We start from the raw sequence: 17,550 nt of genomic DNA, 5'->3' as shown, positions 1-17,550 counted from the left end.
TGGGTAACCTGAGAATATTAAAGTGGGATGAAGTTGAGGGCCTCTCCAAACCTCAGCTGCTTCATCTGTAAAATAAGGAAGTTGGAATTCGGTCAAGGGTTCTTAGCTAAGTTGAGACTGGTTCAGTATCCCTCAGAATGGCTATGTCCTGGGTGCCTTATCTAACTGAAGCGGTCTCCTTTCAGAGTCTTCTAGGGCCTGAAATCCCTTCTAGGAAATAGGTAATGTGATCCTAACTCGACCCCAGCTCACACAGTGAAATTCTTTTCCCATGAACCCTTGGGAGAAGCATGATCTGCTTTTGCCCTTTTCAGTCCAACTGGTTGTTGTATGGCTATTTAATCCCACTCCAGAAGTGGCTGCATTTTGGTACAGGACTTGGACCTTTCTGATTGGGATAATGATATTCACATATTACCTTATAAGCTTTGGAAACTATGTGGGATAGGTAAACAATATTTATTCACAAAAAAAAAAAAAAAGCTTTGAGCTCCTCCAAAGGTTCCAGAGTGAACAAAAGACAGATATTCTTTCAGGTCCCATTGAGGGAGGGACAACTCATTTCCTCACCTTTCTTCCCCATCCTGCCCATCACCCAAATAAATAGTGACTTTTCCATTTCAATGTGTAGATTACTCCTGGGCTTAGACCCGAAAACAGTGATTTTCCAACCAGATCTCTCAGGCCCAGACATCTCCCTATTTGGTAGGGGAATTGGAAGTATTTGACGCCTTCTCTTTTATCCTATCCCCAAGACCCAGTGACTTCTGTGACCAAAGGAGGTAGGCTTAGGAATGATTGACATGATTGTGACAAACAGATCGATAGAGATACACAGGCTCCCCCTCCCTTGCACCAGAGCCCCTCTGTCCCTCCCTCTCTCCCTCCCTGCCTATGAAAAGGAGCCAAGCACAGAGCAGATGGAACCCCTTCCCCACCCCCACCCCCCAATCAGGGAGAAGTAGGGAGGAGAAGTCAGAAGGAAGAAAAGAAGATACACATCCCAAAGGCAAGTGTAAGATGTCTTTGGCTGTGTGAAAATCCCAGAAGACTGCTTCCCTCTACTCCATGCAGGCAGAAGGGTTTCCCTGTACTGAAGATACTGTCTCTCTTTCCCTGGGTATGAAGAAAGGCAAAGGTCAGCTAGGAGTTGTGGTGAGTACTATCTTGGGATGTTAAGCCTCTAGTCCCCACTAGAAAAAATGCTGATAGTAAGAGAGCAAGCAGGCAGCTAAATCTTGGCTCAAGTATAGGAGAAAAGTGACTTAACAATTACAGCCATCCCAAAATGGAATAGACAACCTTAGGTGATGCTAAGCTCCCTATCACTGAAGGTATTCAAATAAGGGTTGGATAATCACTTGTACAGGGGGCCGCAGCTGTCCAATTCTGAAATTCTTGATCAAAACAGAGAATTTATTATAAGAAATTATAAGATTCCTTGAGATATTGGGGAAAACCTCTCAGGCACAGAGTGGAAATTGCTATGGCTCTTGGGCTGACACCCCCCTGCAAAGAATGAAAACTGGGGGGAGGGGCTGTCCCCCATGGAAGCACATTCACCATTATCTATGGCACAGCAGGTCCCTATCTCTCTCCTTTCTCTTTGTCTTTTCTGTTTGGGGATTAGTATTGGACAAAAGTGCCACTGTCTTCTTGGCAGTGCTGTGGCTAAGGTCCAGCCGTTATCCATGAGTAGACTGAGGAGTTAGGGAGGACGGTCACCCTGAGTTCCCAGGTGTGATCCCTGATGACCCTGGGCTGTAGGATGTGGGTCCCTGCTCCCCTCATCCCCCAGCTGCTGAAGCAGATGGTTGTAAAGCAGCGACAGACATTGAGGACAGTGGTTAGTCTGGGGAAGGGAGGAGACTGAGAAGGGAGACCTTCCTAGCTGCAGCCCTTTGTGGACACTGAAGATCTCAGAAATTCTGGATGGGTTTCTGAGAGTAGGGGAGATTCATGATCTCTCCGGTCAGTATTCTCTTTCTGAAAGAGACACCAAGGGATGAGTAGTAAGCATGGTTGTCCAGGATTAAGTTTTTATTTTAAATGTAATCAATCAATAAACATTGATTAAGTGCCTACTATGTGCCAGGCACTGTGCTAGGCACCGAGAGTACAAAGACAAAATTGAGACATTCACTGGCTTCAGGGATCTTCTATTCTACTGAGAGTGAGGGAGAATGCACCCAAATAAATATTAATACAAGGTAGAGGGCAATGGGGCAAAGGAGAGATCTCGGCAAAGTGCTCTAGGAAACACTGAGGAGGGAGAAAGCAGTTTTAGCTGGGAGAATGAGAAGAGGCTTCATGGAAGAGATGCCACCTGAGCTGTACCTACAGGGGAGATTTTGGTAGGTAGAAAAGTATATTCCAGCCATAGGGAGGCACTGGCCTAAATCAATGCATGGAAGAGGAGGATGGGCACTGACATGTTGAATGCAGGGAACAGGTAGCAGCACATTTAGCTTGGGGTATAAATTGAATGGAGGGGAGTAGTGTTAAAAAGGACTGGAAAGGTAGATTAAAGGAAGCACAGAAGTGGTGCTAATGTATATAGGATTAAGAGCGGATTTGTCTTTACTGTTAAATCATATTTGGAGCAAAAACAGAACTCCAGAGACACAAGTCCTGTGGTCTTGGTGGCTCATCATTTTTTCCCATCATATTTTAAGTGCCTCCCTTAAGAACTATATATGATGGAGGAGGAAGTTTTGAAGGTGTTTGCCTAGCCTTCTGCAAGCCAGGAGAAGCAAAGTCTGTCTGTCCCAAGCCCTCTTTGGAGCCTTGGGATCTCATCGCTGTCTCTCTAAAGGGTTGTCCAGTTGTTTCATGACTTTGGTTCAGGGACTTCACTGGCATTTCCCCAGGGACCACATTCAGGAGCAGAAAAGACTTAGGAGGACCTCTTTTTCATTGGCATATGGGAATTACATGCATTCATATCTACCATGTGCTTAGTTCTCCAGTCATGTTTGAGTTTAAAAGGGGGAATTGTTCCCCAAAAGGTCACTTCTTGATTTTTCACCTAGATTCTTACTTTTCTTTGGTCATATAACACATATTTATTAAGCACTTACTGAGTGCGGATTATTGTTCTAGGTACTCTAGGAGATAGAAAGTGTCATTAAGACTCAGCCCTTTCCCTAATGGAGCTCTCAGTCCAGTAGAGTGATAGTAAATAAACACAGATAGTTATTCAATATAATGTTGTGTGGCACATGCGTGATAATTATAAAACAAAGGCCTATGTGAATTCATAAAGGGAAGTGGTTACTGACGGGGTATCAAGAAAGGTTTCATAGAGGAAGTAGCTCTTGAGATGAACTTCAAAGGCTAGGTAAGAAGTAAGGAGGTGAAGGGAGGGAAAAGAGAAGATTACAAGTAATAGCATGGGCAAAGGCTAAAAAGAAATATGGTGGTTCTAGATTCTGTCTTTACTCCCAGGATCTTTTCTATCTGGACCTCACAGGATCACCACCCGTCATGGCTTTGGACCTTTAGTGAGTACCTTGAACAACATAATCACCTGCCTCCCTCAATAGACCTCTTGTCCTCCACTGATACTCTTCCTGGACTCATTCCTCAATGGTTAGCACACTTCCACCCCCTTCTACTCTTCTCTGGTGATGCTGAATATCCAGTTGCAGATGTATAAGCACCATTTCTTCATTCCTAACTGCCTGTTCCCATCTCTAGTTCCAGATCCTCCCACCTCTTCCACTGTACCCACTGGAATGCCTGTTCCATAATTAGCAAACTTCCTTTTATCTTTAACCTTTTTGTAAAATTTCTCACTCTTGCCATCTTCTGGCACTCACTGAGTCCCTGGCCACTCTGTCCAGCACTGACTACATTTTTTCTCATACCCCTGACTCAGTGGTGGGAGAAAAAGAATACTTTTTGATAGGCATTGACACTTCCTGAATTTTCCTCTATCAACCATCACTCAGAAATCTCTCCTCACTTGAAATTCATGTTATCCAAATTTATCATCCAAACCAGATCCTGGTGGTCACTATCTAATGACCCCCTACCCCAGGACATTCTCTTTCCTTTCTCACTGAGTTCAGTGCCTGGCTCACAGCCTTTCTCTCCACCCCGAATGTTGCCCTTATACTAGGATAATTCAACATATATATATTGATTCTTCCTCAAATACTGTACCTTCCTCAAAAATTTCCATTTTTTCATGTACTTAATTCCTATGACCTCCTCCTCTGGTCCACCTCAGCTGCTCACAGAGATAGTCATACCTTTCATCCTTCCATTACCCACAAGTATTCCATTTCCATGTCTGTGAACTCTGAAATCCCTCTGCTGATTACAATCTTTCATCATTCCATCTTTTTCTATACCTTACAACTCCTAACTCTGTTCTTCTTTAGTATGGTCTCCATTCCATCTATTCCCCCCTACCCAGTTCTTTCTCAAACCATCACCTCTGCACCGGTTACATAGCCCTTCCTTCTCTATGACAGTAGAACTCTCTATTATACTCTTGAATCCTCTGTTCCCTTATCTTACCACAATCCTGCCTTGCCAACCCCCCAAGCCTTGATTACTTCTACCATCTACCTCCTTCACTCCTTTTTATATGCTGCCCCATACTTAAAAGAACTTTATTTGATCTGACTAGACCTGCTATCTATAATCCTATTTCTTACCTCCCTTTCTAAACTCCTTGAGAAAGCCTTCCACAATTGATGCTCCCACTTCATCTCCTCTATTCTCTTCTAAAATCTCTGCAATCTGGCTTCTGACTTGAATATTCAACTAAAACTGCCCTCTCTAGTTGCCAACGATCTCTTAATTGCCAAATCTAATGGACTTTTCTCAAGCCTTTTTTTTTTGTGTGGGAGGGGGTTAAGTAACTTGCCCAGGATGACACAGCTAATAAGTGTCAAGTGTCTAGTCTGAGACTGGATTTGGACTCAGGTCTTCCTGACTCAAGGGCCCGTGCTCTATCCACTGTGCCACCCCACTGTCCCCCTTTTCTTAAGTCTTACTGGAATTGACCTGTCTACAGCATTTGACGCTGCTGAGCACCTTTTCCTGGACGTTTTCTCCTCTCTAGGTTTTCTTGACATTTCCCTCTCTTGGTTTTCTTCCTACCTGTCTCACCACTCCTGTGAGGTCTCCTTTGCTAGATGTTCATCCAGGTCATGCCCACTAACAGGTTGTCTTGGGCCCTCTTTCCTTTACCCTCTACTATCTCAATTGGTGATCTCATCAGTTCCCATAGATTCAGTTATCACCTCAATGTAGATAATTCCCACATCTACATAGACAGCCTTTCTCTCTTCTGACTTCTAGTTCTTCATCATCCATGAACTACCTTATAGAAATCTTTAACTGGATATGCCAAAGGCAACTCATTAAATATTTCAAAATAGAACTCATTATATTTTTCTTCTCCCCCAATCCTTCCCTCTTCCAAATTTCACTATTACTGTTAAAGACACCACCATCTTCCTCACCACTCAAGCTCACTTCCTCAATCTTGCTACCCTATGTGGCCAATTCATTGCTAAGTCTTGTCATTTCTGCTTTCACAACATATCTTGTATATGTCCTCTTCTCTCTATTCACACAGCCACAATCCTAATTCTTGCCCTCATCACCTCTCACCTAGGCTATTTTAATAGCCTTCTAATTGTACTCTCTTCCTCTAGTCTCCCCTCTCTCTCTCTCTCTCTCTCTCTCTCTCTCTCTCTCTCTCTCTCTCTCTCTCTCTCTCTCTCTCTCTGTTGTCTGTTGCCAAAATGATTTTCACCAAGCATAGGTCTACCCATGTCACCCCCTTCCTCAATAAATACCAGTGGGTCCCTATTATCTCCATAGTTAAATATAAAGTCCTCTGTTTATCACTTAAAGCTCTTCACAACCTAGCCTGCAATTCCTACCATTCCCATTTTCATATACTTTCCTTCCCTCCACAGACTTTACCATCTGACTACCCTGGCTCACTTGCAGGTCCTCTTCCATACCATTGCATCTCCATGCTTTTTCACTGACTGCTCTCATGCCTGGTGTTCCATCTTCACCTCTGTCTCTTAGATTTCCTAGCTTCCTTGAAGTCCCAGCTTAAGTCCCACTTTTTGAAGTGGGAAGCATTCCTGGTCCCTCCCCCAAATGCTAGTGCTTTCCCCTTTCAAGTTATCTTCATATATGTATGTCATCATATATTGTCTCCCTAATTAGAATGTGAGCTCCTTGAGGATACAGACTATGGTGGTTTTTTGTTTGCTTTTGCCTCACTTTGTATCTCCAGCTCTTAGCACAGTGCCTGGTAATAGCAAACACTTGGTAATGCTTGTTGACCAACTTTACTGCAAGGCTTTGGATATTAAGCCCTAGCTATACAAGTGCATGAAGAGTATTCTGGCAGTGGTATGAAGAATGAATTCGAGTAGGGTAGGGAAGAGAAGGGAGGCAGGAAAACTTGCTAAAAGGCCATAGTGGTTGTTCACATGGGTGGTCATGAGGGTTTATATCAGAGAGGAAACAGAGTGAATGGGGTTAGATGCAAGAAATATCATGAAGTGACCCAGGCTCTTTACAGTAAATATGGTAAGGAAAGGATGTGGATGGGAGGACAAAATGAACTGCAATGATTGGGGCAAGAATGCCTATCCATCCCAAACTTCTCCCTACCTCTGGTACCAAATCTAGCTCATAACTGTCATTCCCCGGCACTGTCCAGACCAGAGAGGAGATGGGAGGCAAACTTGCTATACAGAGGTGCTTGGGAAACATTCTAAAGCAGTTGTATGGATTTAGACCCTCAGAAAGAATGGAAAGGTTTGAACTCCATCTCACTGAACTCTCTCCCTCTTCCTTCCTCCTTCCTTCCCCAATTTCTACCCCACTCTTTTCTTATTTTTTTATATTTTTTTTCTACTCCACTCTTATCCTCATATTATTGGGGAAAGGGCATGGCATTCATTGAGAGTATGCATGGAATGATACTAGCCCCACTCAGGCACAGAAACCCTAAGTATCCCCAAATCCTTGCCGTAGGATAGAACTTTTAGAATCTGAATCCCTTCTAACAAGTCCCCTGAATTGTTTTCTCTTTTCTGAATTGCATCCCACTCTAGCCTTGGGTTTGACTGTCACTTTAACTGAGGCCGAAGGCCAGCTGTCAGCCAAGATGGACATTAGGAAATGTGTGACATGAGGTGGAATAAAGCCACTTTTGCCTGAAGTGAAAGTCTGAAGAATAGAGTTGTTCCAGAGTGATGCCAAATCTCAGATGTCAGAGCTAGGACATACCTTAGAGCTGTTAGCATGATGTCTGTTGGTTTGGAGGGGTGCTGACTTAGAGACATTTCAGAATTCCTGCAAGTGGTCTCCTTCCTCTTGTAAGCATCCAGATGGTGCCGAGGATAGAATGCTGGGCCTGGAATCGGGAAGACCTGAGTTCAAATCCAGGCTCAGACACTAGCTGTGTGACCTTGGTAAAGTCACTTCACCTCTATCTGCCTCTGTTTTCTTAACTGTAAAATGAGGATAATAATAGCACCTATCTTTCAGGGTTGTTGTGAGAATCAAATGAGATAATATTTGTAAAGTGCTTAATTAGTGCCTGGCATATAGTTGATACTCAATAAATGTTTTTCCTTCCCTTCTTTATCTCTGTCTCACTTTTAGAGATGGAGAAGTGGTAGAATAGAAGTATAGCACCTATGCTATATGGGGGATTGCAGAAGGAGAATGGAAATTTTATTCCCCAGAACCCCACTCACACCTGGGCTAGAGGACATAGGGAGGTGAGGGAGAGGGAGAAACAGTTCTGAGCTGGGGAAGACTTCTGGGCCCAGATAGGCATCTCATATGCTATGTGTCATCGAGTAAGTCACTAGAACTTCCTGAGCCTCTGTTTTCTCACCTGTACAATGGTGTCACAAGCTTATTGTAACTTCTGTCACTGCTTGAGTTTGTCAGAGAATAATGGCTGTGAACAGAATTTAACTGAGAAAACCGCACAGAGCTTCACAGAGAGTGTATCAATTATGTAAAAACAATTTTTGAATTTACGTGGTATAATAAGGTTTATAAAATGTTTTCCTTACAACAACCCTTTGAGACAGGTAGTTTAGGTATTATCTCCATTTTACAAACTTGGAAACTGAGGCTCAGACATTAATCTTGTTGATCCAAAAATGCATAGCTAGTTAGAGGCAGTGTAGGTTTAAACCCAGGACTTCTAACCTGGTACAGCTTTAATATCCTCCCTGACCCTCTGTGCCCCACCCCACCTGCTGCTATGTCAGGTTATGGAATCTTCCCAACCCCTGCCCCCCACGAACACACTCAATATTAATAATGTTAGGTTTCTAGATAAATGTTTTGTGTTCTGCCTCTGGCATGACCTGGTTAGGATGTTAATGTCAGAAAATGCCAATGTAAAACATCAGGAACCTAGATCATGGAAGCTGAGGAGTTGAGCTGGCTGGCTTTCTTTCCCAAAGTCTTGGACAGCTCCAGGCATGGGGAAATGATATGTTGTCAATGTGTCATGTGCTTCATCCTGACCAGTTTTCATCCCATCATCACTTCAGATGCACTGTGGCCTATGGCACAGTCTGCTTAGCTAGTTGTTGAGAGGAAAAAAGCTGCCTGGGAGGCTGGGGGGAACACTGGGAGCTCCCAGGGAGTGGTAACAGCTTGTGAGTATTGTAGGACTCTCTACCAGTCTGCCAGGCACAGCTTGTAGAGTCAACACCCAGGCCCCACAATCTGGGGAAAGAAAATCAAACCAACAGTAAAGAAAAAAAAATAGAAGGATAAGTTGCTATTATTAGTATCATTATTGCTGTTATCACTGTGATCATAATTAATAAAAATAATTAATAAAACATTATTATTATTATCATACCAATGTCTCCCACAGCTCTTCCAAGAGAGTTGAAAAGCCCTTTTGCCTAGAATTATAAAATCAGAAGGGACTTTAGAGGTCATCTAATCTTACCTTCCAGTCAGTGCCACAATCCTACGCACAATGTCCCTGATGGACCATCCAGAGTCTTCCTGAACACCTCCAGTGCTCACTACCTCACCAGTCCATTCACTACATTGTTGGACAGCTCAAATGATCAAAATGCATAGAGGCAGACGCACTGTGGTACAATGCATGGGACACGAAAGATCTAGATTAAAATTCTATCTCAGACGCTTATTAGAAATGTGACCCTGGGCGAGTCAAGTCACCTCTTTGTGCCCCAGTTTCTTTGTCTGTAAGATGAAGGCATTGTACTTAACGACCTTCACGGCCCCTTCCACTTCTAAATTTTGTGATCTCATGAAAAAATTCCTCCTTCTATTAAGCTCTCCAATCTGCTTCCCTGTAACTCCTCCTCCTCCCATTATAGTCAGTAAATATTTATTAAGTGCCTAGTATGTGCTAGGCACTGTGCTAAGTGCTGAGGATGCAATGAAAGACAGTCCACATCCTCAAGGAGTTTACAATCTAATGGAAAAAGATACACAAAAGAAAGCAGAAACGGGGAGAACAGCACAGGGGACTGGTCAGAGACATTGGTCCAAAACAAGTACAGAAGGGGAGGAAATAAGATGTTTGAGGAGGGGTCATGCCCCCTCTCCTTAAATGGAGGAGCTTATGGTTCCACCCCCACCCCCACTCCCATCAGAGGGGCAGAGGATAATGTTGAAGTGTCAATAATGAAGCTGATTGGGTCTTGCAAGATGGTGAGATTTCACAATGATGAGCTTACTGGGAGTATGGTGGAGAAGCCAGAGAAATTCAAAATGAGTGCTTCAAGTGAAAAATGAGATGTCTGAGGAGGGCATTAGTACTGGTTCTGTCCTCTGGAGCAATATGGGCTAAGTCTTCTTCATGACAGCTCTACATGTATATCATGTGTCTTCCTCTTCCCTTCCTCCATATTTATCTCCTCTAGGCTAAACATCTCTGGTTCTTTGAATTGACCTGGTTTCCTGATATTTGTCAGTTCTGCCTGCTTCCATTTTGTTCATGATCCTCCCAAAATGTAGCACCCAGCCCTGGAAATAATTATACTGTTGTTGGTTTGAGGAGAGCAGAGTACAAGGAGACTGTCACTTCCATTGATAGGGACACTGTTCTGTACCACAATCACAATCCCTGAATCATGGCAGTGGACATGTGGACATCTCAAAAGAGATTCTGAGAGGCCCAGAAGATTGACACTTAGCCAAAGCCACAGGGGAAGATGGTAGTAGAGCTGGGGCTCAGATTGAAAGGTGAGCTTTGTTTCTTTGGCTAAATAAAGTTTTCCACCTAGCTTGCCTCTCCCTTCTCTGGTGAGCAAAGTGACAGTCATGGGGATTAGGGAACAGGGACACACCCCATTTTCCAGGCTGGACTTCTTTATGGTCTTCTCAGGCGTGGGACACCACCTTAACTCTGGGACCCATATGATTTTATGGTTTTTCTATTTCTCATTGCAACTGGATCAATTTGAAAGACCCTCACAGCAAGAAAAAATTGAGTCAGACTCCCCTTTGTTCTGAGTACAACTGACCCGTTCCTAGGGAGATATTACAAGCATCTATAGCCTAGAGTCCAAGGGCTAATGTTCAAGGAATTCACTCTCTTCTTTATCTATGAGAAAGCCTCCTCTTTCTCTTCTTCCTCCTCCTCATCACAATCATCACTAGCACTTATGTAGTACTTTGAAGATTGCAGATTATTTCCAGTTTATCCTGGATTATAGCTTGTTTGTACACAATTATTTACATGTTGTCTACCCCATTAGACTGTGGGCTTCTTGAGAGCCCGAACTGCCTTTTACCTTTCTTTGTATCCCTTTGCACTTAGGAAAGTACCTGGCAAATAGCAGGTGCTTAATAAATGTTTATGGCCTGACAATTTTTACAAATGTTATCTTATCCTTACAACAACCCTGGGAGGCAGATACTATATTATCTCCATTTTATAGATAAGGAAACTAAGGCAGATAGAGGTTAAGTGACTTGCCTGGAGTCATACAAGTAGTAAGTATCTGAGGTCTTCCTGACTCCCAGTCCATCACTCTATCCACTGTGCTACTTCTGCATGTCTAGCTCAGAGACCAGATTTCTTTCTCTTTAAAATTACAGGTGTACTTTGGAATGTTCTTATTCATAAGGATACCGTGCAGTATTGGGTTTTTTTTTAAGTACTGTGTTGGAAAGCCTCAGGTTTGGTCCCAGCTCTGTCACTGAGGAACGGTTTAACCTTGGACAAGTCATGTAACTTCCCTGGGATTAGGCTTCCTTCTGTGTAAGATGAGGGGAGAGCTATGGAGCTGTGGATGAGGGGAGTTAGGCTAGCTCTCTAAAGGCCCCTTCTGAATGGCAGATTTTGTGGCCTGTGGAAGAATTGGGTTGGGATAGGAGGCTGCTGAACACTTGGACATCCTTGTGTTCTAGTAAGTTATTAAGGACTCTACTCCCTTCTACGTATTGTACCACTGTTTAAAAACACTATGAGTTGAAAATTTCATGAGTAATGAGGCTTATCTCTGACTCTTATCCAAATGTTTCTCTTTCATAAACAGTCCAGGGTTCCAGTTTTCATTAAGGACCCCTAAATAAGACACAGTTCTCCTCCCTTTACACCCCACAGCTGTCCTTTAACACTACAGCACAGTTAGTGTAGTGCTGATTGGAATCCAAAACACCCTTCCTACCCCATCCCCAACTCTTGACTCGCTCTTCATGCATACTCCCCCTTGCCCAAGAATGCTGCACCAGAATGCCAAGTCACTTCCCGAGGATCCACTTCCTTTCCCTGATTTCCACCATCCAGATGGAAGCTGTAGCCAAATCAATCTGGGATAGTGTCAGCTAGGAACTATTTGGCCTAAGCTAATACCATAATGAGTCTTCATTCCCAGAACCTACACCATCGGCCAAGGCAAGGGACCAAGATATGCTGGGATGCAAAAGGAAAATATTATGGGATAAAACGTTTGCAGTAACCAGTCCAAGAAGAGATAATCCACACTAAGATAAATAGGAATCAATGGCGATCTTTATAAAAATGAGGATAATAGCATCCTCTTTGTAGTACTGTGATGAAGATCAAATGAGATAATATTTGTAAAAAGCTATTAGCATAGTACCTGGTACATAGTAGGTACTACATAAATGCTTATTCCCTTCCTTTCCCTTATAGTTTGCTATCTCTGTGAGTTCAGGAGGGTCACTTAACCTCTATGGCCATATTTGCTCATCTGGAAAGTAAGAAGGGTGGTCTAGATGATGGCAAAGGTCCGTTCCTTGGGGACATGCTCCCTCACAGTCTCCTCATCTAACTTCTGCTGCCATTTCGGGAGTTTGTTATTTACTTCTAGGTAGATTTACCTCTCCTTTTTACTTAGGTAGTGGGGCCGCCCAAGTAGAGATGCCCTGGGCCTCTTCGAGTGCCATGGCTATTTCCAAACTGCCATTCTCATGGGCTTGGTAGTTGCCACATTCAAGTTGCTCCCCTGACTTATTCTTAAACCTTCCAACCCTGTATGTGAGCACACAGCATAATAAGGTGGGAGGACCGGGCAGGGGCCTGTAATCCATCAATCAACAAGTAGGCAGGAGGGCATCACGAGGCCTGTGTTATGGCTTCAGCTCTGCCACAGACCTAAGTCCCTTTGCCTCTCTGGAATCCAGTTTCCTCATCTGTAAAAAAAAAAAATTATATGGAATGACTTTTAAGATCTTACTCATCTCTAGAGTAGAGTAGAAGAAAGTAATACTTGAGATAACTGAATAGCTAGATATGATCTCCTCTGTGTCAGGAAAGTAACAGGGAAGCTTTCCTGCTTGCCCTCTCCAACTACTTAAGACCAAAAAAAGCAGATACAATTGGGCTTCACTTTGACTCTTGTTCATGTGTTTCTTCTTTGTAAACAATTCCAGGATTCTGGTTTTTGCCAAGGGCACCCCAAACAAGACACACCTCCACCGTCTGTACTTCCATGGCAGTGCCTTCATACAAGGACAGAACCAAGATTTAAACTTTGGTTTTCTTCCTCCCCCCACAAAGCTCAAACTTGAGTTGCGTCTTTCTCCCCACTTTCTTCCCTTATTCCCTCTAAGTCTTTTCCAAGGGTTCTTCTAACCTGGGACACAGGATACAGTTGTGTAGGTAGGTCCAGAAGGATGTTAGCTCAGAATTCAGGCAAATATCGACTTTTCTTCTGGAGAAGGGTGTTGTTAGAAGACCACTTCTGAGGTGGCCTGAGGATAGCCCTGACCTGACAGTCAGGAGGACTGGACAGATGACCTTCAGACCAACACGTCCTGCTCTGCTGATTTGTCACTCACTTCATGCTTCCCCAAATAACTGCCTGGTTGACACCACCTGTATGACCTTGAGTAAGTCTCTCACTTGTCAAATGATGGATCCGGACTAGGTCAGTCAGTGAATAAACACTTATTAAGTTCCTACTGTGTGCCAGGCACTGTCTTGGGGATGCAAAGAAAAGCAAAAGACAGTCCCTACCCTCATGGAATTTGAAGTCTAATGGGGGAAGACAATACACAGAAGAAAGCTGAAAAGTAGGGGAGTGCAGGAAAGAAGGTACGGGGGGGGGGGGAGTGAATGATGGAGTCCTGAGGAGTGTAGCTGTTGGGAATGAAGAGTTGATTGGCCTGGGTGCTTGCCATAATTGGAGGATCTAGGAGCTCTCTGCCTGCCACCCTCTAATCAGAGGTGACCTCTAAGGCTCCTATCAGCCTGTGACTCAAAATTTGGCACCTTCTCCTCACCTTCAGGGAACCATCTGGATTGAGTTGGCCAGGCTGGTGACTCCTAAACTCCTGTGCTCCCTAGTGGCCATCCAGAGTGGTACAGAATTTTAAAAAAAAGTTTCATTTTACAAGGGTCCTCCCTAAGGTGATTGAGAGTTGCTGCTTTTGCCAAACTTCCAACAACAACAAGAACAACAACAACAATAATAATAAACATTTATATTGCACTTAGGAAGGAATGAATGACCAGCCTATCAGGCCCAAATCTGAATAAGTAAGCTCTCTTGATCTCCAGTGGTGGGTAGGGAGCTAGACCTGTAGTCCTGAAAGAGCCGAATTCAAATGTGATTTGAGACACTTATTAGCTGTGTGGCCCTGGGAAAGTCACTTAACCGCTGTTTGCCTCAGTTTCCTCATGTGTAAAATGAGGATAATCATTGTACCTACCTCCCAGGGTCATTGTGAGGATCAATAAGATGATATTTGTAAAAAATGCTTAGCATGCTTGGCACATAGTAGGTGGTATATAAATGTTCATTCCTTTCCCTTCTATTTTGCCATCTCTGCGAGTAAGAGCAGATCATGTAAGTTCTGCAGGCCTGTGTCCTCATCTGTAAAGTGAGAGGTGGATGACGACAGAGGTCCATTCTGTGATCCCATTACACTAAACATCAACCTCTTTGGGTGGAAACAGCTTGATAGTCAACAGTGCACTGAGTCTTGAGTCAGTGGACTTGGGTTTAAATCCCACCTCTGAGTAGTTGGTTGACCTCAGGTACTTGCCTCTTAACCTCCCTGGGTCTTAGTTGCCACATATATAAAATGAGGATGGTTGGACTAGATCGCATCTGAGATTCCTCTTCTCTCTAACTCTGATCCATCCTAATCCAGAAGATCAGAATCGAGGTTTCCTAGAAGGGCCTTTTTGGGGGGAGGCAGGGAGACCACCCCTATGGTTCCTTGGTGTCTCTTTCTAGCGATGAAGATCAGCCCCAGCTCTGCAGCTTATGGTGGTCTGAAGTTGCCTGGAGGCATTTAGGGTCATTTGGCCAGATTGAATCAGAAGCAGAACTTCTCTTTCCACCACATAGGCAGTCTGTGGACATAGAATCAGAGATTTAGAGCTGGGAGAGACTTTACTGGCCCCCTCTTCACTTTCCAGAAGAGAAAACCGATGCCCAGAGTGTTGGAGCTGTCCAAAGCTGCATGGGTAGTGAGTTGGCAGAACCATGATTCTAACTCGGGTCTTCTGATTCCAAGTCTAGGGTTTCCTTCCTACCTCCCTGTCAACGGGTGAGGCCCAGAAACCCAGCTGGGCCTTTGATGCCCTCCTTCCCTCTCTTTTGCCTCTCCTGTGCCATTGACTTCTCAGGGGAAGCCAGGGGAAGTGGTGGGTATAAAGGGAGGGGCAATCTGTAGGCTTCAGCACTGGGTAGCTGCCCAGAGGAATAGGAATGGGAGAAAGGTTACCCTTTGTGAGATGGATGCCTGGGGAGCTGCCCCTTCTTGTCCCACCATAGTGCAGCAGCAAGTTAGATGGGTTCAGAGTGGCAAGGGGAAAGGGATTCCCTAGTATATCCATTCCAGGGGTTACCCTGTGCCCCAGACCTAGCTTCACCTAGCCTGAGGATGGCTCTAGGGTCTAGGAACTGGAATATTGAACTATCTGGGAGGGTTGCCTACATCCAGCCACCAAGGTGAATTGCTGAGCTCATGCTATTTCCCTGAGTCAGCATAATGCTACCAAACTTCCTAAAGGGAGCTCCAAAGAATACCTTCCACAGTTGGTCAGAGCATTTGCAAAACCCTCTGCTCATTGGCCAAAAAAGAAAAAACCACCTCATTTCACATTCAAGTGTGCACAGGCCTGAGCCAGCTGACATTTTGAGCTCTTTTCCCTTATTCTGCTTATTCATCTCTTCTCCCTTTCACCTCTTAGCTCAAACACCCTTAAGGGCCCCTGTTCTCCTCCCTAAGGTACAGAGTTCCAAGTAAACCAGCACCAAAAAAAAAGAAGCAACAGATAGTGCTGTCTCAGCAGGCTGGATGCCTGATTTCTTCTCTGGGCCCAGCGCTTGTTTCCAGGGCCAGTCAGCATGAGGATGCTCTGTTTCCCGGTACCAGCCCAAGAAGAGAGGGGGTTCTTGGTGCCCCTCCCCACTCTGGTGGGAGAGGAGGGATGACACACAGTCACTTGTGCATGTGTCTCCTTCTACAGCTGATCTCTTGCCAGACAGTCCAGCTCAAGCAACAGCAGGAGACGGCGAGGCCTGGAGGAAAGGGGAGCTGGGATCGGGGCCCAGCACCCAGGATGGCTCTGTGGCCACTTCTGTGGATCCATGCGACCTTCATCCTCTGGTTCTTCAACCTCGTGGGGGCCATTGAGGTGCCTCTGGACCGTGAGTCCCAATCTTTCCTATTCTCTTCTCCCGATGATTTTGGGGTGTGTGCGTGGGGGAAAGGGAAGCATGGAGGACTCGAGATAAAGGGGAAAGAAGGATGATTTGGGGAGGAAATGAGCTGTGACTGAGGGTAGTAGTGACAGAGATAGGATGTGGGCCTGGTTCTCCCTTAGACTAGTTATGAGTTAGCCTGTCAGAAAAATTATAACATAACAGAAGCTACTAAAATGTGGCATTCCCAGATGCCGTGGATGAGCATGTTGGTCATTGGCCCTGAAGGAAGGCACTGAGTTGGACAAGCCCAGGAGAAAGTGCCTGGAGGCTTGAGCCAGGTCCTAGTTTACCCTCCCTAACCCTACAAGTATTCTTGGCTAACCTACAAAAGCAGAATTTTCAGGTGACACAGTACATTCAGCTAGCTTCCACACATGCTCTGGGGAGAGAAGGTGCCTTCCCAGTTGAGATCATTTAACCCCAAACTAAAGGATCTGGGCTACTTCTAGACCAGGTGTCTGTAGGGAGCCAGAAGAGTAGCGCAGGGGGGACTGGGAAGGGGTTTGTCTTGGCAAACACCTGCCACCAGATGGGGCATTAGAGTGGAGCCAAGTTATAATGCTGATATTGGGGGAACGAGAATGAACTTTCTTCTGATCAGCTCTATGATAGCCATAGAAGTCAACCCACACTTTACTGTGTCCTCAGAGGGTGGAATTTCCCCTCAGTGTAATCAAACCAGTGTCATAGTATCAAGGGGTTTATTTGGCAGTTACTCATCCTCTTCCCAACAGTTGCCTAAGGTTGGTAGTTCAGAGTGTAGCACAATAGAAATGCTACCCATATTGGAACCTGGTGGCTAGCGTAGGAACCCTAGCCCCCAGCCCTGTAATAAGTAGGACTAAGTATTTTGTACCGTACATCCAGACTCACTTTGGCTGTTGAACTTCTTCCATTGTCAAATGTCAGATATTAATTGTGTGTGTGTGTGTGTGTGTGTGTGTGTGTGTGTGTGTTTTAGGGGGTTTTTTGGGGGAAGGGATGCATGCGAGGGTGGGGGGGAATCAGGTCATGATGAAACCTCCATCAAGATCCCTTTGAGCTGTTCAATGCCAGGATTCTCAGCCCTTTTGCCCAAAGGTCTGTAGCCATCAGAAGATGGTAAGACAGTGCCTAAAATGTCAACATTTCCTTCTCCACCTGTAGCTGCCTGTACAGAAAGGACATCAGGCAGAAAAAAGACTTACTCCTGGATCAGAAAGTAAACCAGCTGTCACAGCTCTTCCTTGGTCCTAGCCCACCTAACATCTTCTTCCTTTTCTGCTGTTTGTTAGATGGTTACTACATATTACCCAAGAGTTAAGGGGGAAGGTGTGGCCGCTTTGGGATTTATTGCTACCTAGCCTGGGATAGA

General features: G+C 44.6%; 1 protein-coding gene across 6 annotated transcripts in view; it reads left to right on the top strand.

Moving 5' to 3' along the window:
- Positions 1-17,550, top strand: part of NFASC (neurofascin) — a 243,640-nt gene that overhangs the window by 125,721 nt on the left and 100,369 nt on the right. For all 6 annotated transcript variants that reach the window (XM_078156385.1, XM_078156381.1, XM_078156382.1 and 3 more), the window contains exon 4: positions 15,959-16,139. In XM_078156385.1, the coding sequence (XP_078012511.1) occupies positions 15,959-16,139 (181 nt within the window). The remainder of the gene's footprint in view (positions 1-15,958; positions 16,140-17,550) is intronic.

Source organism: Phascolarctos cinereus, unplaced genomic scaffold (assembly GCF_003287225.1).
Source record: "Phascolarctos cinereus isolate Bilbo 61053 unplaced genomic scaffold, phaCin_HiC Scaffold_5;HRSCAF=322, whole genome shotgun sequence".
In the NCBI taxonomy this organism is placed as follows: Eukaryota; Metazoa; Chordata; class Mammalia; order Diprotodontia; family Phascolarctidae; genus Phascolarctos; species Phascolarctos cinereus.
The sequence above is the reverse complement of the archived record's forward strand: the minus strand, read 5'-3'. Positions and strand labels throughout refer to the sequence as shown.